The 27156-nt window shown below is 35.8% G+C and overlaps 1 protein-coding gene across 1 annotated transcript in view; it reads left to right on the forward strand.

Moving 5' to 3' along the window:
• LOC107075774 (rab9 effector protein with kelch motifs) overlaps positions 1-27156 on the forward strand; it is a 50047-nt gene that overhangs the window by 15353 nt on the left and 7538 nt on the right. Inside the window, exons 8-15 of the mRNA XM_069187124.1 lie at positions 1657-1757; positions 3378-3463; positions 4502-4583; positions 15891-15976; positions 16482-16569; positions 20960-21008; positions 22509-22596; positions 23353-23453. Coding sequence (XP_069043225.1) covers positions 1657-1757; positions 3378-3463; positions 4502-4583; positions 15891-15976; positions 16482-16569; positions 20960-21008; positions 22509-22596; positions 23353-23453 — 681 coding nt within the window. The remainder of the gene's footprint in view (positions 1-1656; positions 1758-3377; positions 3464-4501; positions 4584-15890; positions 15977-16481; positions 16570-20959; positions 21009-22508; positions 22597-23352; positions 23454-27156) is intronic.

Below are 27156 nucleotides of genomic sequence, written 5' to 3' on the forward strand. Positions count from 1 at the left end.
AGAGAACCATTTCATCTACAGAGCCTGACTGCATTCATACCACATCCAAAAATCTGCTTTCTCCCCCTTCCCTGAGACTTTAAGATCTTTAATGATTAACTGCTTGCACGGCTGCAGATAGTTTTTAGGAAACAGTTTATTGACTTTTAAATTAAAGTAATGTGGTGGATAAATATTAACTGGGATTCATTTTATTACTAGGCATTAAACTAAAACATTCACCTTAAATTATTCAGGTAATACACGACAATATGATATCATTTTTTGCATTACAATAATAAACTGAAAACTCCCTATGCATATACATTGAAAATGGCAAGAAGGACCAGCACATTGCCAAGGAATTCACATAGCTATACACATTGAAATAGACTTAATTTCCCAGCAGAATGTGTTTAATTGTGCAACGATATGATGCCTTTGAGCAAAAAGTTGATTTAAGGTTGTGTCTGGAAATCTGCCATTATTAATAAAATAAAATTCATTACACCATTAAAAGAGAACACATAAAATTTAAATTTACAGTGCTCAACTACTAATTTCAATTTCCTAACAAGGTTTAAATATTAGTATCAAATACATTTCTAGTTTAACATCTTCAGAACCAAAATAATTCAATTATTAATATTTTAATAATGATCTTTCCTGTTGATTTTGTTAGGTTAAATGACTAACAAAATTGGAGTAGTAGGTGATCCTTCTCATTTTTGGAGTTAAGAATAACAGCATCAGAAAATTAATTTAAATTCTACAGAAGATAATGCCAGCATACTTCAAAGCATAGAGATTAGGTAAAGGATATGCAGATACTCTTTTTACAATACTGATTAACAAATTCAAGACAGCACTGTTTTTGTTTGGACTGAACGTAACTGATATTTACTTTAAGCAAAGCTTTTTCATCCATGTTCACCCAGACCAAGAGAGTTGTTGGATCTGTTATTGAAACTGGCACATTCAATCATTAAATAGTGAAGTGGAATTTGATCATTAAATAACGACAATTAATTTAACTCAGATTAAATAACAATGTCATCCCAGCTGCCAAATGCAGATGACACATTGTGTGCTGCCTGGACTGTAACCAATTAGTCCTCTGCAGAAGGAAAAAAGGTTCATTTTGGGAGTGTGTGGTACTGTACCATGTCATTCATACATGCCTGTTCATTATAAATTTATCAACTAGTAAGAACTGTTTAGCCAGATATAAAGGCAAGTTGAAGAGACGTTGTGTTGTTGGAGCAGGTATTTTTAACACACAGGGATGACAGAAACAAGTTAAATTGAAGATAAAACCAGCAAGCAGATCAATGAAGTCATCAATTAGCACTGCAGATATAGAGCTCCACTACAATGAAAACCACCAGACACACTGTTCCTCCAGGACCTAGAGTGGTAACTATGGCCTTATACAGTACATCATCAAAAGACCTTTTTTTTTTTAACATTAAAGGCCTTTGATGATAAAGATTAGTTTTACATGAACATACTTCCCACATTGTGATGATGGGTAGATAATGACATGGGATGGGAGGTTAATGTAAAGCAGGAAAGAATATGAGCAGGACAGCCTTGTATTTCGGGATGAGCTCTTTGAGAATGCACTTACCAGAATGCTATCTACAAATGTGTTAACTAGCATTATTTTTTCCATAGGTACGGTCATACATGTGCACTGGTGGGTGACCAGATATACATGTTTGGTGGCTGTTCAGGGGATAACTGTTATCACACAGATGTTCATATTCTCAATACAGGTAAGTTGGAGATCACACCACCAGTACACATAAATGGTAGTTAGAAGCTAAAGTTCCTGCTTCTGACGCCCATGTTTCAGTTTATTTTGCAATGTTTCCCTGGTTTGTTTTATTGGATTTTGAACCTGGTTTGTACATGATGCACATGATATCCTACTTCTTCCCTCAACAAAACAACAAATTAAATGAATTTGATTCTCCTGGCTGGATAAGATGGCCGTTCTGCTACAGCAATCTCTCTATGTTGACACATACATTATGTGAAAATGAGATGGTGGTGGCGACCTCCCAGATTACAGTAATAGCTCGAACATAGTGATGTTTACAGTAGTAGTTTCTAAATCTGGGTCAGTAGGAGTTATTCATTAAGAGAGCATGTAGAATTTATGGAGATCTGTCTTCTGAACACCAAGACAAGCCCAGGTGTTTAGTTTCACATTTCACCAGTACATGCACAGCAACATTTGAAAGACTATAGTCTGTCTAGCCATGTTTGCGCTGCAGAGATCTATGCTACTCTTCTACCCAGATACAGTCCAACAATAGCCAAATACAGATAAGCAAGAATGAGGAGATCATTGAGGGAGGTAGGGATCCAATCCTTCCTGTCGTATCACTCTGATACTTAAGGTCCTCCATGCTAGTGTTATTTATCTCTCATGGGGGAAATGTGTTGGTACTGTATTTGTTGGCTCTATTGTAGGAGATGCACTGGTGTTTTGGCATTAGGGCATGATTAGGGATGCAAAACAAAGGGCTCCTAACTGAGGTCTAACCCAAGTCTAACCTGGGTAGAACAAAGATTGTCATATTTGAAAACATGCACAATTTTTTTTAATTCCAGATTTGTTTTCACAGCCAGCCTGAATTACCTGTCCTGTTTTTTAGCAGAAAGTTCTTTGGCTTTCATTTTGACTTTCAGCTATGGACTCTCAACACTAAATTCAAAATAAGATGGATTAATAGGATGTTCACAGTTCTTTTATGTGTGCCTCATTCCCCAACAACAAACACCTGAATAACAAGAGACACATGTCAGCCTTTCATAATCAGAGGTTCATCACTATCAGTTTTGTTTAATTGATCCAAGTAGAAGCAAATTGACTTAGAAAATAAAAGATGATGAAAATTATAGTTTAGACCTGACCATATCAATACCAAAGGTGAGGAAATCCTTCCTATTTAATTACTTTGGATTTTAACAGTGGGTGTCAAAGTGCACACATTTTATGGGAAGCAGTTAAAAGCTTTATTAGAGATAATTCTACTCTACTTGCCTCAGAGGTAAAACTAAGGGTTTGTCTTCTGTTTATGTCTTTCTAGAATAGGGACTTAAATGTCACAGATGCTGCTAATGCAGTCTAAGCCTTGCTGCACAAGGGTTTTCACAGTAGTTTGACCATATTTTAAGGATATTTAGGGATTGATGAGGGTGTTTTTATGTTTCATTTTCTTTTTCTCTTTTTTTGTTTTGTTTAATAAAATAAAAAATACAGTAATAAATAATACAATAAAAAGATCACACATAATACAGCTCCGTGTTACAGTAGCATTATATATCAAAACTTGCTTTGTACTTTGCCTATCAATATAATCACTACTAGGATGTTTTTACTGCAGATACTCTGATATGGCAGAAGTTAGAAGTGAAGGGAGAATCGCCTGTTGGATGTGCAGGTCACACATTCACACCTCATCATGACAAGGTAATACAAATACATTCATCCTTAACAACAGTGCAAATGTGTATATATTCCCACTGTATTTTCTGCTAAAGCTCTTTTTCACACTCCATTGTCATACTGTATATTTTGCTAAATGATGATAAGCAGAGATGCCTAGTGTTAAAATAATATTTATTAGCTGAAACACTCAGTACAGTACATTTACTTTTTACTTTAGATCACAGTATTTAATTAGCATTTTGTTACAAGAAGATTTTATTTTAACATTCTAACCCAGATATCAATGCACATCAATTTGCTTAAGTAAAATCCATTACTTCACTTGCGACCAACTTCCATTCCTACTAAAGCAATTATGTAAAGTCTAACTGTCTGTACATAACAAATACCATCTGTAGTGACTTAAAGTAGCAGACCTGACTAATCCTATGTGGAAATCCTTGTTATGTAACAGATTACAATAAGATTTCACAGTGAGTAGAGTTTTTACAGGCTAACCCAATTTCAGACACAAGGTGCAGCTTCTGAAGCAAACTCTGACCTAATAACCAAATTAAAATGATAATATTAAACTTCAGTGGAAAAAGACAGAAGGGATGCTATTGGAAATACTGTGGACACTCTAGGCTACAGTTTTTATGAGAGCCACAGTAAATACTGGCATGATATTAAGCTCTCATCATTTCTTATGTGCACTGATGTAAACAAAACAATGTTACTTTACACAGTTTAAACATAGTTTAAACTTTAGATGTATTTTGTTTGCTGATTACATGGACTTTTTGTCAAAAACAAAAAATATGGAACTAGAAATCTTGAAGTACATTGTGGAGTCTAATGGACACTGAATTGTGTGCCTTTAACTTATTTCAAGAGTTGGGTTTTTTTTTTATTTAGTAGTTCACCACTGTTGTTACTATTAATGCTACTTCCACTACTGCTGAACTTGTTAGCTGTACTTTTGATACTACTGATTATTTTTGTTTTTTAGTTTATGTATATCATAATAACTAATACCATCTCTATACCAATAATATATGTTTTTGTTTTGTAACATAGGATATATATTTATTTGGAGGTAGATATATCAGCAAAAATGGCACTATCACATCAACAAATGAAATCCATAAACTGAGCATTGGTAAGGATTTATAATCTCTTGTATTATTATTTTGTTGTGATTCTATCTAAATGATCTGTTTTGTGCAATGCATTAATCTTTGTCATTTGATGTGTAGAAAGCTCCACCTGCTGGTGAAAATGATTTAGAAATCTTTAATGTTTCACTTATTCATGACATACTGCCTTTCAAATGTTTGGGAGCTCTGAATGATGCTGATGTGTATGGATCATATCATGAACATAATGTAATGAGCAGAACCTCTTACATCTTTGGAGGTAGACACTACATACTAAATGTCTTATGTCATTCAAGAATACGTGGAAAAATATCTATCAAATTAAATTTGTTAAAAGAAGTGTTAAATACGGTATTTGGGAGCAAATTGTGATGTTTATAATGTATCATTTATTTATATTGTTTATCAATATTTAATATTTGTTTTATGTTGTAAAAGGAGTTGAAGTCCAGTGTAGCACAACTAAAATTTTCCTGATTGATAGAAAATTTATTAACAGAAAAATAATAAATCAAACTCCAGCAGTTACGTTGCTAGTTAGTTTTATACATTTACATTTAATTATTCAATTGAAAATGAAGTCAAGGATGATTGTCTTCCCTTGATCCAAAGCCAAAGGTGACAGATAAGGCCAAAAGAGGATCCCCACACTCTTGGTCGAGCAGGTGTTGTCTCAGAGGTTATAAGATTGTGTGCTGTTATCTGGTCTTAATGAGGTCTCTTCCACACTCTTGCTTTGCTTCTTTATTCTGACATCCTGGATTTCAAAGTGCTTGGCTGTTTCCCATATATCCTTTCTGTTTTGGTTAAGAGCCATAATCTCTCATGCGAAAATACAAATTCCTAATGCAAGAAATTGTATATGGCTAATAAAGTGATCTTATCTAACATTCTTAGGGAGACTGGAGTCTGATATCTGAATAACATGACAAACCTAACACACTCGATCATCAAGAAATGGAAGGTGCATTATACAACCCAGACACTGAGTAGTTCAGGACATCCCTCCAAACCGAGTAGCTGGACAGATATGAAACTAGTGAGGCATGCCACTGTGACAACTTTGAAAGAGCTTGAATGGCTGCAATAGGAAAAAGTGTGCAACAGTCAACAATATCAAGAACACAACAATATCCAGAACACTACACAAAACAAGCCTTTAAGGCAAGGAGACAAACCCACCTGAAATCCCATATGTTTTAACACTGCAAAGAAGTTACAAAGGTTTTGTTGCTAGATGCAACACATTCAGAACTTCAACTTCAACTAAATGCAAAGTGTTTTGTCTGGTGCAAATCATCTGGTCAACATCATCCTTACTGTCAAGCATGATGGTGGCAGCATTATGTTATGGGATTGCTTCTCATCAGCATGGACTGAGTACCATGTCAAGACTGAGGGGAAATGGATGGAGAAAGGTGCTAGCATAGTTTTGAGGAAACCTGCTTCAGTCTGTAAACAGAACAGACCAGTGACCCAAAGCACAAGGCCATTGCAACTCTGGAGTGGCTTAAGACTTAGAAAGTGAATGTCCCTGAGTATCCCAGTGAAAGTCCTGACTTAAATCCTAATGAGAACCTGAAAAACTTTAATCCATATGTAATCTCCAAGCAACATGAGAGATCTTGAGCAAATCTGCCAAGAAGAATGTGCAATTGCACAAAACTAGTAAGCAACGTTGATAAAGACTCATCCCAAAAAACTTGCAGCTGTAACGATCAGTTCTTTCCGGGCCCCATGCAGACGACACGATCCAGAATTATGAGGATACAATAGGGAAAATAGTCATGCAGGAGAAGGGTCTGGAGACGGGGGGGGGGCGTGTCCGAGGAGTGCAGGTGTCCAGTGGGAGTGAATCCAAGGCGAACAATCCAAGGGTATATCTAAAGGGGGAATCCAATATGGGAGGCAGAGTCCAAGACCAGGGAATCCATCCAAAGGAACTAAAAACAAGAACCGGGTCGGAACAGGCGGGGCAGGGAGTCAGGAACAGGAAACTAAAACCACGACGGAGCCAGACGCGGCAGGACCCCGGGCTCTCACGAAATGCCTGCGTCTGGCTTAAAAGGTGGAACTAAAGATGGGCTGGGCAAAGGAGCAGGTGTAAACAATGGGGGAAAACGAGGAAGGGCTGGAGCGCCCTTAAGACGGAGAGTAGCAATCGTGACAGCCAAAGGTACTTGGACCAAATACTGTATACTATACAACCAACATATTTTCAGTTTTTTTTCTTTAGGCTTTGTGAAATTTACTGTAACGTATACTACCCTTAGAATTTTTCAGTCTGAACATTCAGATATTTAACAAAATATGAAGTTTTAAAAACTGTGCTTTTTTACAATATGGAACACCACAGGAAATTTCTGAATACTCTGTAAGGGACTGTAGCACCTGGTAGACTCTGCAGTAATATGCAGACATGCTATAGCCACCTACAAGATGAATACTGCAATAAATGTGTGTGCCAGATAAAGCTAAAATCTGATTAAATTTAAAAGGATTCAGCAGGATTTGTTCTTGAGCTTGTTTGATTTTAACATCTGTAACATATTTATAGTCAAAAGCTTTATTTCAGCAGGATTCTCTTTTTGTATCAGTCCATTTATTTTGTTTTAGTTAACAAGTGTGGCCATGTTGTTTAGATCTTACAGCCTTTTATGAACATCAAAGTCACACCTGTTCATTTGCATAATGTAAAAATATAAAAAGCTATGAAATTTAGTCTATTAATTATGTTTAGGCTTGGCTAGTAATTCATAATGTGCCACAACAAACATATTAGAAATAAGTTAATTATACATGTTGATACTGTTACAGCTATCCTTAAAAAATGGAAGTGATATATATTAATTATGTCCTGAATGTTGTTAGCTATTGCTTAATTCCGGCTGACATCTTTAAACCAAAGATACTCCCCCACATCTGTAGACTATACACAGTAAAACGTCCAGAATATGTCTCTGTATATGTCATCCATATATAATTTATAATATATCTGCTTCTAGCCATCTTACATTGTATGAGCCTCAAGATTCCTCTCTAAACTTTGTATTTCTTATCTTGTACCAAACATATTTATTTTGCCAAACTTTTTTTCTGTCTCCTTCTTATTCAGAGTATACAACTTTCCATACTTCTTTGGGATGTCTGTAGTTTCTGCATAATTTGTTTTCATGGCCAAGCTTTTGTATGTACTGTATATTAACACAGGCTGTACACATAGATCAAATACTTTCTTTTTTCAAAGACACAAAGGCACTTTCCCCCCTAGACTCATATTTAATCTTCCAAAAGAACTTCATCCTATTTTTACTTGTTTATTTTAGAGATCCAGCTTTGAATTGATTATATTATTTGACCCAGATACACATAATTATTGGTATCTTATAGCTTGTTGATATTGACTCCTTGAGAAGAGATTATTTGTTAAGGCATCAGTCTAGTTTTCTCCAAGTTAATTCTCAGTCCTGCTTTAATGTTACCATCTGGGCAAACATGATTATGCTGTTTGCAAACTTGTAGGTGAGTATTACATACATACATATGTTAAGTGTCCAAATCCAATGATCTTTAGATGTTTTATTCACAGTTATATTATATTGAAAAACTATATTGCAGTCCCTTAGCAATTATATTTCTACATTTAAATTTTCTTTCTGCCCTTATTAAGCTGATGTGATGACTTGGTAGTAAATGGGGCTAGTTAAGTTAATGGACTTCTGCTTAATGCCTCGGCATTACATTCTAATCAAGTGGTACAGAGTACCCTGTAGTTTGAAAATGAGTGTTTCAGATTTTGTTCTTACAGGAAATACACACCTGTGCAAGCAAAGTGTTTCAGCTGCAGCAATAGCAAGTAACTATCCAGCGTGTGAATCCCATGAGAGATTTACATTACAAGCTCTCTTAATTACACAGTTTGAAACAGTTGCCCTTAAGATATACTGTACAACAAACAATACATACAGTATTAATTTGCAAACATCACAAATGGTATACTTAAAATTAAACAAAGCACCCACTTTTGATTTGTACTGTGTTCCTACAAAACAGTATTGTACAAAATGAAAGTTTTGGTTTCCTTGTATATGAAATATAAAATACATAAAACATTCACCTTGCAACATAGGTCTTCAAACAGACAGTATTTATTCTTTAACACAACCCTTTAAAGTGTGGTTTCAGAGTGAGTATGAAGACATTAAAAAATATCATATACAATGAAGCTAATGTATGTGGTTTACTGTACTTTTTCCATCTATCTGTTTATTGCTCTATATGTTCCTAAAATCTGAGCAGGAGGTTTCATGGCATAACATTAATATCACTTTGTTGAAAATTACATTAAAACAGATAGTTTTGGAATATGTCAGTAAAAGTGATATATTTACCTGAAAAAAAAAATGTAACTGCAATCCATTTTGATTCTTAATGGCTTAATATAACTTTCTTTATAAGTAATAAATGGTACAGATGCAGCCATTCAAAGTGCGCGGTACAGACACGTACGGCAGGTAATTGGCTGCGGTGTCGCGTATCATGACGCAAGATGACGTTGGGTACCGCGGTACGTGATTGGTTGACCGACAGGGGCACTCGTGGTCCGTTGGTCTGTCGTAGAAAGACTTACTGTAAATGTCTTTATTGTGCCCGTTGTAGATATTGAATTTTACCACTGAAGGGAAATCTTAGTAGCTGAGCATAAAAAGAATAGGAGCATACTGTAACGCGTGTGAAGGCTATAAACGATATTAATTTTGGAACATAAACATACAGTGTATAGCTGGTCTTGGTACTTAAAAAAAAATACACACCAGTATTCCATTTCTCCCTAAACCTTTTAAGCATCGAAGTCTTTAACTAACGTGATACCGGAGTCAACAAGCATACTTTTAGAATTTGATTAATAGGGAATATAATATGAAATCGCGTATCTAAAGAATTTAATAACGGTATGATTATATTCGTGTACTGCGACAGGGCTGTGTAGGGCTGTTTCGCCTCCCTGTTCATGCGAGCTGTCTTGTAGCCTACTGGTCTACGTGCCTGACTAACAACTGGCAGGCTGTGTGTTCGAATCCAGCTGGTGCTGGACTTTTCTTTTAACAAACATTTCTTCGAAAAAATAGAATAGCGATATTATGGACAATCAATTTACTTTTATATTTCAAAATATCGCAACATGATCGATTCTAAGTCATTTTTGATAACAATGAATAGTCACCTTCTTCCCTTCTGACAACGGTCCCTGCTTCTGCTTCCTGCTTCTATTGTGTGTGTGTGTGCAACAGAGTAAATTTTTATAGAGAAATGGAGGCTGGACAGTATGCGTTACAATATAAACATTTATATTGATTTAAATCGTGTTCTGATTTAAATCGCAAACGCGTGTTTAATTATATGTGTTTTTTAATCATAATCAGGCTAATGCAACATAAATTGATACAGTATCTTTGTCTTCTAAGTATCTTAATAAACTTTCAGCATAGCTTTCTACCCGTCAAGATTTATATTTCTTGGGATTTTGGGATCAAACATGGAAGGATTAGATTGTAATCGTTTTTATTTGTCAAATACGTGATTGTATTTCTGAATGTTATGTGACACCTACAGTAGTTCACTGCTTTAAATACATCGAATTAAGAAAGTTATGTGTAGCACTTTAGATCTTTTTTCTGAACCAGGGAAAATCTGATCATCATTTTCTATAACATTAATAAAAAATTTTATTTTACATATTGCCTTTAAAAGTGGCATCTCAAAGCAATACAGTAGATCAAAAAACAGTTAAAAGGGACCAAATTAAATACCAGACAATCGCAAACACGTTTTCAATAAAATTATTTTATTCATTCAGCAGAGAGTGAGAGGGACATCCAGCAGAGAGAGACACACACACCGGTTTTCATTGACAAAAAGTAATTTTTTTTTTACATTTTTTTTTACATGTTTTACAGACTGTCCACAAACGTGAGACTGTCTTTCTCAGACTTACATTCCCGAACGTCCCCCGCCCCGGTCAACAATCCTAGGAAGAACACGAAACAGCCTGTTAATAAAATTGTTACAATTTTGTTCGGTCAGTTCTTCCTCCCAGAATTTATAGATCGCATCGATAAGTTCCTGCTTTGTGACGGGCTTAGCGGTTTTCCGAACGTAGTCTTTCAACGAATGCCAAACCATCTCTATCGGATTTAGATCTGGGGATTAGGCTGGAGTTTTCACCCAGTTCACTCCTTCTGCTATAAGCCTCGCCCTTGCTGCTGTGTGTTTCGGATCGTTGTCTTGAAAGAGACGGTGCCTTGATCCAAACTGCTCCCTGATATATGGGGCAGCATGCTGTGTGACCACGACTTCCTCGAAGAATACACGGTCCATAATTCCTTCGAAAATAAGAAGTGGTCCCGGGCCTCTTCTAGATATACCCCCCCAGACGTGAACCTTCAGTGGATGTTTGGGCTTTGGCTTGTCCACATGCCTCCCCTTTTTGCAAAATGCCATTGTTGAAAACTGTTCCAGAGCCACTGTTGTTTTGTCGGTAAAAAGTACATCCTGAAATGCCTCCCCCTGTTCAATCCATTGGAGCGCTTGCTTGAGTCTTTCCTCTTTGTTTTTTAGCCTTATCATGGGGCATGTGTTGGTTTTTCTGTATCTCCATCCAAGCCTCCTGCGTACTCTTCTTATCGATGTCGGGCTAATATTCGCACCGATGTCAGCCCATAGCCGTCTTTGGACTTGCATTGCCGGTAGCTCATCATTTTCATCGGTCAGTTTGTCGATAGCTCGCACAATAGGACTTGAAAAAAAAGAGATCAGCAGTTAGTTTTAAAAATAATGTGCGTAGTTGTATTTACATGCAAGAAAGGTATTTTTGGAAATGTATTTACCTTTGAATCGTCCTCGGTTTAGATTCTCTTTGCCTCCTCTCCCCTTTATAATACCGTCTCACTGTGCTTTCAGAAACGAAGATGTCCATCGAAGCCAACTGCTGTACAATGTCCCGTGTTGACTTCCAGTTTCTTTTCATCTTCATTATTTGGTGTGAGAGAGTCTTCGTGATTTTGGTCATTGTCCGTCCCCTTACCAAAGCGATACAGTGGTGCAGCTTGAATTCTGTACCTATATACTGTATGGTATGGTACTGATAAAACTTACACCATACCGATGAGCTAATGCCAGGGAAAGACACTCCTATTTTATTTAAAACACAATACGCCAGGAAATGTGTCTGATGCATTAGCAAGTTAAAACAATTGGGTCGAAAACCTGGGCGTAACACCATTTCCTTTTTCTGATCACTCGCTTTCTGGATACACATCTCACCTGTCCTGTTCTTTGTTTTCCTGGTTTGCTGATTATGCCTGCTGCAGTCCACTCCTACCCTCACACCTAAAGAATACTATTTTTAATTTCTTGGCGCAGTTCATAAACCCTTGTATGTGCTGTCCGCGCCCAAAATTTAAAAAAAGTAAAAAAAAACGTGCTCAAAATGCAATTTAGAGCTTAATAAGATACACTCCACAGGCAAAATTAAAGACAAAATTAAAGACGATTAAAATCTGTAATCTTTCCACTTGTACTGTGAGTCATCGGACAGTTTCTGCTTTGTGTAAGGATGGTATCGAAAAGCAATCTTAAGTGGTGAGAAAACTATGCTCAATGTATTTAAGAGACTTAAAAGTAAAAGGAGATGCTTCATATTGCTTGACTAATTTTAAAAACTAAGTTATAAATGCAGACGCTCCCTCGGTGCCGCGCCGGGTGTAAATATCAAAGTATACATTCCCTACAAGAATTGTACCCATCTGTCACGCAAATAAAACACCTTGAATTGAATTGAATTGAGGGAGAGAGGGGGGGAGGGGGACAGAGATAGACAGGACTCAAGGCAAATAAGATACTTATGGGTACACAGGCATTCACGACAGCAACATACGAAACGTTTGCACGTACTGTATAGTTAAGTTATTACTTGGTTTTCAAAGTGCAATGAAATCTAATATTGTTGTTGCTGCTGTTCTGGTTGTTTTTATCCTGTAAAGCGTTTTGAGAAGCCACCTTTAAAGGCGATATATACTGTAAAACCGCTGATTCTTATGGAATGTGTTCTGCAGGAGATTCAAATTTGTATTTATTTTTTTTTAATCGCGTATCTAAGGAAATCTCAGTATAACTTTGTTCATGAGCAAACAGTGGCATGTTACATTATTATTAGTTTTTTTAACAAGGCTCGCCAGCTAATGTGAATCGAAACCTGTCTTGCTAGCTTTTAAAGTCGTGCGAGGTGTAAACGACAATTCAAATAGAGAAAAAAAGACCTGACTGACAAGATTTAATTTATGCAGATCAGTAAATCAAGGGACAAAACAACTATTGCGCCCGGGTCCTCAATGGGCTTTGACGTGCTAATGCGTTGGTTTAACAGTCCGGGTGTGGCAAGCCTCTAATGTCTCCCGACTTCGGCAAAAGGCACCCGCCTTTCATTGGAAGACAATGAACACACTCTAGCAGTACATGTGAATATAGCATAAATACACCAAGGGATTGGGTGAGCTCCCATCACACAAAAAAACTGCGGACCTGCACTACAGCGACCATAGTACAGTATGGATACCAAGACCTTTTACGGGAAGAGACGGGGTGCTTCTGCTGCCCCAGCTTCCAAAGAGACAAAGGGTAAGCAAATACAGCAGACTTCATCTGAAATACGTGATTACAGCGCATATTACATGCTGCGTAGGAGGAGGCGCTCTTTTCCTCTAGTCTAACAGTCTGTCCACAAACAAAACATTCTTGTTAGACAAGAGGAATTGAAAAAAAATTGTCATTGAAAACCGGTGTGTGTGTCTCTCTCTGCTGGATGTCCCTCTCACTCTCTGCTGAATGAATAAAATAATTTTATTGAAAACGCGTTTGCGATTGTCTGGTATTTAATTTGGTCCCTTTTAACTGTTTTTTGATCTACTGTATTGCTTTGAGATGGCACTTTTAAAGGCAATATGTAAAATAAAGTTTTTTATTAATGTTATAGAAAATGATGATCAGATTTTCCCTGGTTCAGAAAAAAGATCTAAAGTGCTACACATAACTTTCTTAATTCGATGTATTTAAAGCAGTGAACTACTGTAGGTGTCACATAACATTCAGAAATACAATCACGTATTTGACAAATAAAAACGATTACAATCTAATCCTTCCATGTTTGATCCCAAAATCCCAAGAAATATAAATCTTGACGGGTAGAAAGCTATGCTGAAAGTTTATTAAGATACTTAGAAGACAAAGATACTGTATCAATTTATGTTGCATTAGCCTGATTATGATTAAAAAACACATATAATTAAACACGCGTTTGCGATTTAAATTAGAACACGATTTAAATCAATATAAATGTTTATATTGTAACGCATACTGTCCAGCCTCCATTTCTCTATAAAAATTTACTCTGTTGCACACACACACACAATAGAAGCAGGAAGCAGAAGCAGGGACCGTTGTCAGAAGGGAAGAAGGTGACTATTCATTGTTATCAAAAATGACTTAGAATCGATCATGTTGCGATATTTTGAAATATAAAAGTAAATTGATTGTCCATAATATCGCTATTCTATTTTTTCGAAGAAATGTTTGTTAAAAGAAAAGTCCAGCACCAGCTGGATTCGAACACACAGCCTGCCAGTTGTTAGTCAGACACGTAGACCAGTAGGCTACAAGACAGCTCGCATGAACAGGGAGGCGAAACAGCCCTACACAGCCCTGTCGCAGTACACGAATATAATCATACCGTTATTAAGTTCTTTAGATATGCGATTCCATATTATATTAGCAGAAAAGCTTAAAACTACCACTTTTTCACACGCTATTTCACATGCTAGTTAAATACTTCGATGCTTAAAATTGTTAGGGAGAAATGGAATACTGGTGTGTATTTTTCCTTTAAAGTACCGATTCCTGGAATTTGACTGGCTGACACCCTTCTGAAGTGGTTCCATAAAATCTGGTATACGGAAAAGAAAGCATTGATAAATACAAGTGTCTTTTAATACACTCTTTGCTGTGCTCTTGAGGATCCTTGTGATATTTTGAACTCTAGTTGAATGATAAGTGTCGCATTTTAAATTATTTTCGTAGTTAGAAATTATGAAAGCCCTGTTAAAAGCAAGGAAGTTTTTATGCCCGTTGATGTAAAACAAAATGCCTGACAAAGTATGGCTTGGACAGATTCCAAGTGCTTGTACAAATGTGCTAAAGAAATTATACTTTGAGTATACAGCTTGTCCAAAGTCATCCATTATTAATACTATTAGTAATATCTTCAGTAAAGGCTTTGATGCATAAATATTTCTGATAAAGGTAGGTTGTGTACTTTTGTCCAACTGAGCAATCTTGCTTTCATAAAATATACCAACATTTTGAACATGCTGTAATACACAGTTCAAAATTAAAGGCTCAAATGCTGTACATGAGAGGTTAAGCTCCCCCTGGCGGTTTTACAAGGTGACGCCGGATAGTTTCCGGCAGAGCGTCAAATGACGCGCGATTAACCACGTGACACTGCGTGATACCGCGTGATACCGCGACACGCCCACCGGGGTATGCCGCGAAATACCTCGTACATACAGCTGCATTTGAATACAGTATGCATATGGTATATGAATACAGTATATAATAAACTATACCTGTTTAAAAGTATTTAAAAGTTTTGTTAAAAAAAAGATTTTTTTAGAAAGATAATAATAACAAGATAGTAATATAAATCAATTGTTGGTCACAGTTTTCTTAATAAGAACTGAGACATGAAGGCAGGTTAAGATCTTAAAATCAGCATTTGATCCCTGACATTCACTGTACAAAAGGTACTGTACACATCCAAGGAAATTACTTGGAAAAAAAAAACATCTAACACTCAAATCAGGTAATATTACTTAATGGTGATCAATATCTATCTTATTCTTCATGAAGGTACTCACATTGATTTTACAATGATAGCCTCAGTTCTGTTCTTATTAATATTAAGTATACACGTTTCCTAGAATATCTCCTTGCAGATATGTCACCCTATTATTCAAATAATGTAATTCAATATCTCTTTAACATCTCTTGTTAATAAGTAATAATTGTAAGATGAATGATTGTTCGGTAAACTTATGAAATTAATTAGTGAATATACAGTTTATGCAGTCTGTTTATGTCTTTGTTTACATTTAATACAGGATGCTGTCTTAAAGATATACAGTATAAAACAGTTAAGGAGGTGTACATTATTTAAAAGCTAATGCCATTACACTAGTTTTACAATTTCTCTGCAGCCAAGATGAAATGGAAAGTGCCATTGTATATTGGGATTCCTCCAACCGGCCGACACAGTCACACGGCATTTATTCTTCATGGTCATGTAAGTATGAGGCAGTTGAAAACAGATTGATGTACCCTTATGAAATGCAAGTAGATATGCAGTTTATGTATTGTGAATACAAATATTAACCTTAATAAAATGTCTTTAATTACATGTTCCCCTAGGTGGTATTATTACCGCCAATTACAGTAGAAATTTATCATTCAAGATGTAACTAAAATAATGATTAGTGCATGCTGTGTAACGAAAGGTTTGTTTTTGTGATCTGAAAAGCAAGACCAAAGTGAATTATATATCAAATCTATCAAACCTGTTGCCTGTAATTATAGGGGAAACTATACAGTACTGTATCTATTGTAATGTAACATTCACAGATGTGCCATTGAAACCCAAATGCATTATTTGTACAGATGCTATAACATTTAAAATGATGGTAGTCTAGACCATAATGATGAAACTTTAAAATAGACTTAACTTCCTATGTATTGCATTGCATAATATTAGTCTCAATTTTAAGTTTAATTTTGCTATTCTGTTGATTTAGATGTACGTATTTGGAGGCTCAAATGAAGAGAAGGAGTTTAATGATTTAAACGTGATGAAACTAATAAATCCTTCAGAAAGACAACCAAGTATGTATGCTTTTAAGATTTAAACATAAAGTAATAAAGATGATATTTTAAGAACTGCTACTATATGATTTTACACACCTAAAAATAGGACAGGCAGTGAATGGCCAAGTGGGACTTTTGTTCACCTTCCATATGGCACATGGCCATTATGGAGATGAAACGTGCCACTGCTGCTGATCAAGAAAATCATGCTGTCCAGCTGGACCCACTATGACATCCAGTTCCACCTCTCTCTTTTTTCAAGGCTGTACTTTCTTTTGTTTTTCTGCTTCTTGTTCCCTCTCATTCATGTTTCATCTGGCTTGTTAAATCCTTCTGTGGCTGCTTCACCATTTTCACCAAGGTGCTTCTTAGCTGAGGTCATACAGTAGCTTCTATTGTTTTCCCTTAATCACCCTGAAAAATGTTATTTTTTCTAAATTCTGCAGTACAAGATTGGTCTTTTCTGCAGAATAAATTCTTGAATTTATTCTATGCAGTAACCTTTGTTATATAATTATACATATTAATATATACATTAAATATACATATTTTTATTTTGGCCTATGTCAGAGTACACAAAGGAGTATTAAAAAACTGTTCCAATACTCATTTGTGCCATTTTAACACCTCTCTTTATTTATTCACAATACAAACTGAAACAAAATGAATGCACCTAAACTTTTGTTACTAACTTTTATTAATCCCTAATACAGAATTGTGTGGCCACTCTCTGGACAAACATTAATATACAGTAAATATCTTGTGGCATAGGGGCAGTTGTTAGCATTGCTACCTTGCCGCACTGGGGCCTTGGGTTCAATTCCAGATGTGTAACAGTAGTTGCGCTGAGTTTGTATGGCCTCCTGTATTCACGTGATTTTCCTCCAGGCGCCCCAGTTTCTTCCCACAATCCAAAATAATAGTAGGTTAATTGGCTTCTTGAAAAACTGTCCCAGGTGTGTTTGTGCCTATGTGTGCCTTACAATAGACTGGCATCCTTTCCAAAGTGCACCCATTGCTTGCTGGGATAGGCTCCAGCTCCCCAGTGACCCTAAATTGAGTGAATTTGTTAGACATTGGATGGATACAGTAGCACACAATGGGAGTTAGGGTGCTGCAATGGTATTTTAAAATAGACTGGCCCAGGAAACAAATGATACAACCTTGAGGTACAAACCAGTACAGTTTATGTACAATGTAGGGAAACAACAACAGAAAAGCATGAAGCTCTTCTTCTCAGAAATGGTCAACAGCATTCTGGGTAATCTAGTTCAGACAAGGACCTTCATTTTACCCGAACCTTCAGTTGTACCATACTGGCCAAGGCACGGATAGTTTTCTGTATTGATCATACTGCGGAATTTCCTTGGCAATTCCTTCTGTTGCAGGTACTTTAGGAATCACACTCTGGCATTTCCATTCAATCCTTCTCCAGCTATGGAGCCATCTTCCAAATCCCTTTATCCCCTGCATTAGGGCCCAGCATTAATATTGATGTAGTTGTTTTGTCATCTGGTATGGAGAGACGGGATTGACTTTTAACATTTCCTCTCTATCAGACACACAAAAGGAGATAATACACCATCCACTTGTACGTTTTACCTTGCAGTTAGTTTGGTATGCCATGACAAAGTGGATGGTGTTACAGTGGATACCTGCTACAGTATCTCACCTCACAGTCATTACATAAACAGCTCCCCTCATAGGAGCACAGCACCCCTGTGGGATCTTACTGGGGACATGATGGACTTTCACATGTACTGCTTGAGCCACTAATTTGTCAGTCCGTGAAGACTACCTTCTTGTTATTTGTCACATTGAATGGCATGTCAGTAAACTCCAGGCATTATCCACATGACTTCATTGTTCAGTCTTTCTTCTGACCCTCTCTGAAGTGACATTAACGTCAAACCTAGCCTTTATTCTCAAGGTGTTGTCAACCTTCCACTTTAATCATCTGATTGTAGTGTAAAGCCTTTCAGTCATCCCCTCTACCTTCTTCTTATTCCTGTCTACAGGAGGCAGTCTGGGAATGTGATGCCTATATGCTGTACACTCTCAAAGCATATCATTACTGATGATAGCACATCCATTGACAATCTGTCAAGCCACATCTTGGCTTCCTCTATTTTTGTACATTCCTGTAATTTGAATGTAATACTTCCATCAGGATTCCTGTTGGACGTTTCCTCTGAGAGTCATATTCGTATTCATTGAACTACACAGACAAATCAGAGAACAGCTAAGTTTTGCACAAAGTTCACAGACAAATCAGCTCAGTTTTGCACATTTTGCAGATTTCATTGCTATGAATATTCACTAGGTCATAATCTTTTGTGAAGACATCAGCGCACTTTGCACCAGGAGCCCGACACTACCACCGAGTCACTTAGATTTGTCACATTTTAAATGCTGGTTCCAGTATTTTAGTTCTTAATCACTTGTCCTCTCTTGGGGAGCACAGTCATCTTCTTCCTCAATTTCTTTGTTCTTAAATCAACTGACAACTCACAGCTTAAAATAATACTTCTGTATTTTTGTATTTACACCTGATTTCTTCTATTTGTAATTCTTTGATGATCACCTAGAACTAGAGAGTTACAAATTAAATCAGCAGTAATTACCTAGGAAAGATACAAATACATTTAAAACATACTTTAATTTAGAGACATTAGGAAAGTCAGTAATTCAGTATTAAGTAACTGAGTGGTTAAGGCTTTTTAGTCTGGACTAGCAGGTTGTAGGTTCAAATAGACTGTAGACTGTTTAGTCTGTTTTGTATGGATAGATATCCCAGGTGTCACGGCTGAAATTTCTCATCCCCGAACACCTCCTGTTTTCTGAGACCAGGGTCTGGAGGACCTTGCCCCGTTATCCCAGGATCTCCATGTCGGTTGTCTGTTCGTGTTTCCTCCATTCCTGGGAATTTTAACCTTGTCACATCTCAAGATGGATCTATTGTTAATGTACTCTTGGACTGTGCCCTGACCTGCCTTCGGACCTGATCGGCTTTGGATGCCACTCTTTGTCTCCCCCACTCACTGTCTCAAGGACTGTCAGTGTTATTTTGTGCACCATTAAACCCCTGTGTGTTTTCCCATACCACGCATCCTGTTTCCTCCAGCTCTTACTGCATCGCATAGGGTCTAATACAAAACCCGACACGGACTGCAGACCCTGTCCATAAGACCAGGAATGGCAGCTCCAGTCTTCAAGGATCACAGAGTTATTTGATATTCATTCCGTCACTAATGTTAATTAACGGATTGATATAATCACCTTTAGCTCTTAATCAGCAGCTAATTGAAATGTTCTTCCAAAACCCATAGCACTCTGCCCCTAAAGGACTAAAGTTGTCCATCTCATGTAAATCATCCCATTGGGGAGACACAATTAAGCAGAAAATTAATATGTATTATTGATAATTTAAGAAAATATGCTATTGCTTACTATTGTTTATTAAGGTTTTCATAGAACTTGCTGGTCTCATTAATTGAACATTAGGCATCCTCATCAATCTCTAGTCTTCAAATTTGATGTTATGCAACTTCACATCTTTATTCCAGTTCTCTCTGCTGACATACAGTATTTGTTATAAGAAATTATTTAAGCTCATCTGAACAGAATCGTTTTGAAGTATTTTGCTATCATTCTCAATGCTTACTTGTTCCTTCACTGTCAAATTCCTTTACATCTTCATCCACTGTCAAAATGTACTGTATGCAAATTAGTCAAATGTAATGATTTGCTTTGCAATGAATTTTACACCTCATGAATTTATCTTAGCTGTACGTGATCATTAATGTGCTTGCAGTTGCTAGGCAACAAGGTGCCTTAAGAGGGAAGAGTCCAGTCTTCCTTGGCAAAGGTGTCATAATAGTTATACCATACCAAGATGCAGTTTAGAAGACACAAAATTACATTTTATGTCCTTTTTACATGTGCTTTTAAGTTTCAACATTTGCTTTGCCTCTACTCTAAGAGACAAAAATGATTAATTATATCCAAAACATTGTTTAAGCACAACAAAATAATGATCACAAAAATCGGCAATTTTACTGTACCTTAATCAACTATTGTCCTTTTCAATGACTGTTCTCAGTATCACATCATCATTTCCAATGCATTAAACTCTAGATATAAAGGCCTATGTTGTACCTTGGCCATTAATGTATTTTTAAATAAACCAGGCTTAATATCTGTGATGTCATAATTAATTGTAAGTATGAATGAGTCGAAATACAGTATGTGTAAGGAAAAAATATAACTTTGATTATTTCACAGAACGTATTTTGAAGAAAATATTTGAACAATGTAAGTTCATATTATTTTCATTTCAATGTCAACATTTTAACCACTTTTTAATCATTGAAGTCATTCTTGTTTTTGTTTGCCTTTGTGATGGAAGTAATGAAGGAAATCCTGTCTGAATTTGGAATCCAGGGAGTAAGCAATTCGTAAGTCTTTCTTAAATAGTTCCAGAATTTTGCATTCCCCATGCATTCTTTTGTATTATACAGTGGTTCAGTATACATACCATTTAACTGCTTTTGGTTGAATCTTTGAAGATTTTAATGTAAAGTCACAGTATGAGGAAAAACAGATTACTTACGCTGTCAAACCCCAACTGTTCAGTTGAACTAATTTTGGCATTTTATTTAAAACTATCACACCATCTGAACCTTTTCAGCTGGACTTTTTGATTTTTTAAATTACACAGACACACTTTACCTGAAGGACATCTTTTGCATTTAACGAAAAGAATAAAAAAATTATAGCACGAGGTAATGCAGACATGTAACAAAATTTTGCCTTTGCTCATTCTGACTTTAAATTATTTTCATGTGAATGCAAACAGCATACAATTCTGATTTACTGTATATTCATTCACAGAAAATCTTCTAAAAATTAACAAAATAAACTTAAATATCACCAATATAATACATTTACAATTACTTTTTTGATACACCTACCAATGGTCTGAACACTGGACTAGTTGCTAGTGACATATTTTTCCTTCACTGGATCACATAGGTATCTTCAATAGTGCTAAAGATACTCCAGAACACATCACACTCTTCCACTGTTTAATGATCCAATGCACCTGACCCCTGTAGCATTTGTGTACTTCTTCTTAAATTTAGTCATGTTGTCCTTGGTCTTGTATACTGAAGACCATAACACATATTTACAAACTTTTCTTTAAAAAAAGCAGCATAATTTAAGAATTTGGTTTCTTGAATTACATTGCTAGGACCCATATATGGTTCTACAAACATCTAAAATTTCTTATTTGAGTCTTTATGTCAGTTCAAAGGTGGCACAAGCAGCCCAACTTTAAATTTATTTTTTTTACTTGCATTTAAATTTTTACTCTGAATATTGTATTAAAGAAATTACATTTTTATTATAAATTAATAAAGTATTCTCACACATTTTTGAAAGATTTGTTTTCTTATCAGATGCACATGATTTGTAGATTGTCACTAATGTTCTATTTAAATATATTCACTTATTAATATATTCACGCCCTGTCTCTCTCACACCTGAAGAAGGCTCCACGGCCGAAACGTTGTGTTCTCTTTCTTCTTTTTTTCAGCATGGAATAAACCTATTACTTGTTAATATATTCACTATCAGTTGACTAATAATAACAATTCATAATATATTCACTATTAGTTAACTGTTCCTGTTAACTAATATTTCAAACACTAACTTCCTGTACCTTCCTGTCCACTCCATTGCTGAGGTCTGTGGTGAGCTTTCCTATATTTGCTTATTTCTTCTCACAAGACATGAAATTTACCAACTGTCCCTTTGGCTCCTCCCTTTGGTTACTCTTGTAACCTGGATTGCAGCATGGCCAGCTCTTCCTATCCATTCCTCAGAAATTATAAATCAAGCTATTTGCATGGAACCAAACAGGTTTTATACCTGTGTTTCTTTTATACATTTAGATTTGCACCTACAAAGGTTCCTAATGTCAAGTATGAACTTAGTGACCCTCCTTTTCCTACAAGAATAGAATCACCTCCCCCCGTCCAGGTAAGTATACATGTCAAGTTGCATTACAAAACTTACTCACATATAATGGTTCTTTGGGAGTAAGGGCAAGTTGGTCTATTAGTTTTTTATATCATAAAATGTATTGCACAGTGTTCCATACCTATGTGCCTTCTGCTTTCAACTTTAAGTTTCTTCTATTCTTTATGAAATTAATTCTCTTCAAATCACTTCAAATACATTCAGATTTATAAGAATATATACTGTAAGCAGCAATGTTACAAACAATTGGTAATATTTGCCATATGCCTTCAATGTAATATGACTGTTATATTCAAATAAATATTCATAACACAGTAACTTTGTGTGGAATAATATTTCTGAATTAACGTGCAATGTGTCAAGGCAGCTGGTGTTTTTAAAGACAACAGATGTGAATTATAGATTCGATTTTATGTCGCTCCTGGCATTGAACCAGATACTAAATCAATGATTATTTATTTAATTTTACATCATTTTGTTTTGTTCTGCCTAAGACAATTCTTTTTAATGTATTTTTTCTTTTCCTTAATGAAAAGGCCAAGCACACAAAAAGTATAGTCATGTAAACAAGTCAGTTAAACTTATACATTTAATTATTGCAAAGCAAAGTGTGAAAATCATTAGTATAATTTATTGCAAAAATCAGTTTTGAGTTTATACAGAGAATTTACACAAATGATCAAATATAACTTGATGATAGTGTCTTTCTCAAAATTTTGACCGTAGATAATATTAACAGACGCTTTGTATGTTTAGCTAGCAAGCAGCAGGGATTTCAGTGCTGTTCGTAATGAAGCCATGGAGACAATCAACAGAGCATTTGCTATGCTGGACAATGAGTTCCTGAAGCTGGATAAGTATGTATTTTATATGTAATTTCTTGTTTATATTAGATTGTTTAGATGGAATGCGTACACATGCATATTTTCAAATATACTGTCTTCAACTAAAGTACCTTGCAGAAGTATTCACCCCCTACCCATTATATCATACTTAGATTATTTATGAATAATTGATATGCTGTACAGTACATATTTCTCAAATATTTTTTTCAAAATCATAATGATCAAACTGAACACTGTCATAAGTGAAGTGCAATTTACTATTGCATGAGTATTCAAGTCCCCTAAGTGAGTGGGACCATCATTAAGACAGTACTTGGTGAAAGCACCTTTGGCAGCAATTACTCCTGTCAGTATTTTTGGATAGGTTTAAACCAGCATTTCACAGTTGGATGTTATAATTGTATCTGTTCCTCTCAGCAACATTGCTCTAGGTAGGGGTTAAGTCTATGTTAAAAAGCAGAAGGAAAAAACACGATTTGACACCTGAAGAAGGCTCAACAGTCAAAATGTTGATTTTTTTCCTTCTTTCTATGTTTCAGAGTGGACTTAACCTCTACTTCTTCCTTTGCAGCCAGCTGATCTGAAACACTTCAAAATTGCTCCAGTTCTAATAAGTTAATTGAGTGTAGTTAATGGACTACAACTGTCAAGTCTCACCTTAATTTTTTTATTGGATTCAAATCCACATTTTGAGCTACTTAAGGTCATTACATCTTGTCTTGTCAGACCACTCAAATGCGGCTTTGACCTTGTACTTTAGGACATTGTGCTTCTGAAATGTAAATATTGAAACATAGTTTAGATTCTTGATTAAAAAACTAAAATATTCCTCCACTTCTCTTGAATTTTGTACCATCCATTTTTCCCTCATTCCTGAAAAGCTTTTCAGTCCCTGCTCATGAGAAGCATCCACATAATATGATGCTTTGTAAACAGTTGGGAAAGTGTTGACAGGGGGATATGCTGCACTGGATTTGTGTCAGACATAGTGCTTTGCATGCAGACCAAAAAGTTCATTATTTGTGTCTGAACATAATGTCTGCATATATCTAATACAAAATTTAATAGGAGTCAATGTGAGTTGAGGCTTCTTTCTTTCATATTGTTATAAATAGGATAAAGAAAACAGAGAATTATCCAAAATACACTGAGTGGGACAATCAATAATTCAAATAAATAATCATAACACCCAGGTTGTAAAGATTATGCCAAGAATTTACCCGAACAGTTGGTAAAATAAGAGAAACGTAATCTTTGTTCTTTGACACAGTTTTGGTGAAAAAAGTCTCACAGACTGGCTCTCTTATGAATCTGGTCTCTTACAGTTGATTTGAACATGGATCTCCAGTGTCTCCATTTTCTGTGTTCTTCTTTACCTCTTTCTGGACTGTTGGTGACTCTCAATCATTTACTCAGACCTTAATCTCAGTTCCTTTCTTGCTTTGAAGCTGGAAAAAAACAGATTTTGACACTATACATTAGCTAGATGTCCAATGTATTGAGACACCTCAATAGAATCTTCCAATAACCGTAACAATGTATAGGTCAGCCTTGTGCACAGCCCAGGATATTGTTGATATAGAAGCGGTGACTCCCATCTAAGATGGAACTTTGAATTTAGTATTGATTTACAGTAACATCCTTAAACATTTTTACATTTTTATGCTTGCCTGTCTGCTCAGTTTCAAAGGGTAGCCTGATCTAATTAGTGTCTAAGTGGTATGATGCACATTCCACTTATTAATGATGAACTCTACACAAAGAAATAATTTACCTTATACTAATCTGTATCTCTCTGCCACCTTATTCCTGTTTCAAAAGACACCATTAAGACTTCTTGGTCTTCATGGTATCACACCTAGATCGGCGGATGACATGGGAGACTGCAGCTTTGCAATGGGCGAGTGCATTTCTCCTGGGGCTGCAATTCAAACACACTTGGGCTGCCTTTGGATTTGACCTTCCCCCAATCAAGCCAACACCCAATCATCCATTTAACTTAATTTAGATTCACTGTTCAATCCCCAAAACACCACAAAAAGGTGCCCTGTCATTGATCTACTGAGCTCCTGCTATGCTCAGCTCTTACCTTAAGTCATGCTACCAGCAAACCTGAAACCCCAGTGCCTGTCACTCTAAACTCAAGACCCAAACACCCAAACCCTGCCTGAAACGTGTCCTGCATGGTGTGCTTCCAGCACCTTTACCATGGTGTTCTTCCTTGCCTGTTCCTGCCCTGTTTCCAGACTGTTTTTCTTCTCCCAGACAGTCAATTCTTGCTTCTTCTTGATAAACACCATCACCCTTTGGAAAACACTGACTCCCAGCCTGTGGATTCCCTGTTTGTCTGAGGAACTGGGCTCTTACCTGCAGCAGGCTGCATCATAACACATGGTTGATATGTTGTATAGGAGTTATGGCATGAAATGAATCTGTCTGAGAGAACAAAGAGAAAGATGCATTTGTTTGAATTCAAATACTCAAGTATTCAATATAGACCACATCATTAATTGTATGGCCTTTCAAAGTAATCTTTTGCACTTTAACTAATTTAAGGTTACCATAGCAATGGGATTAAAGCTTTAAAGCTTTATAATTGTCTTATAATATATTATAAGAGCTCTGAATGTGTGATCTGTTATTTGAACTATTTAGGTGATATCAGAAGTTTTACCACTTTGCAGTGTAGAAATTATATATAAAAAAACATGGAAACTTTGCAGAGGGTTGAATTATTTTCATGAATAATTTTACATTTTTATATTATTCTCTGTGGTGTACGTCATAGGTAGGTAGTATATATGTACAATTCAAGTGGAGTAGTGTTTAAGAAAAGAAAGCTCTATGCACATCTTATCTGAGCTGTATGCAAGATATGTAATGATATCCACATGTTAATTCATGTTTAAAGAAATACTGATTTTAGTATACTTAAATAGTTGTTACAAAAATGCTAGAATCTGTTAAAAAAAAGTATGGTGCATCCATTTCACGAGAGACTCAAATAAGTATTTTAAGTCTTCTAAATTTTAATTTGTGTTATTCTTGTGGTATAATCTATGAAAAGGTCGTGGTATATATTTCCAAAACATTTTTGCTTCAGTGTAAACTTTGATCAAACTGAAATTTCTTTCAGTCTACTTGTTAAAGTAGAATACATAAATGATGGATAAACTTACACCACTGTAGACAGCTGTGGGTATTTCACTCTCATATCTTATATATCTAGGATATAGTCAATGTATATGAATGTTTGATGTGTGTGTTTTTTATTTTCCAAATACATTATTTGAATATGTTAGAATATTAATCCATAATTACTCAAACCTTTTGGAAAAATACATTTTCATTAGCTGAAAATCTCAGCAGACATAAGCTTAATTTATCAAACGGAGAAACAATATTATTATTCCAACTTTTCATATGGCATCTTCAAAAGCATCTTCAAAAGCAATAATCTTAAAAATGTTTTACAATATATAAAAAAAAACAAAAATATTGTTGAATTTACAAAACTGCATTTAATTCTCAAGTTAGACACAGTACATAAAACAACCAGCAGAATCAGCATTTAGTAACACAGGCACAGCAACAAAAGAATAATTCACCCACAGAGTAGACATTGGTGATACATAGTAAACCAGAATTAGGTGAGAGAAGTTCAATGGAGTTTACAGATAACATATTGGCTAGAAATTCTGAGAGACAAACCCAG

This window comes from Lepisosteus oculatus, chromosome 3, assembly GCF_040954835.1.
Source record: "Lepisosteus oculatus isolate fLepOcu1 chromosome 3, fLepOcu1.hap2, whole genome shotgun sequence".
Lineage (NCBI taxonomy): Eukaryota > Metazoa > Chordata > Actinopteri > Semionotiformes > Lepisosteidae > Lepisosteus > Lepisosteus oculatus.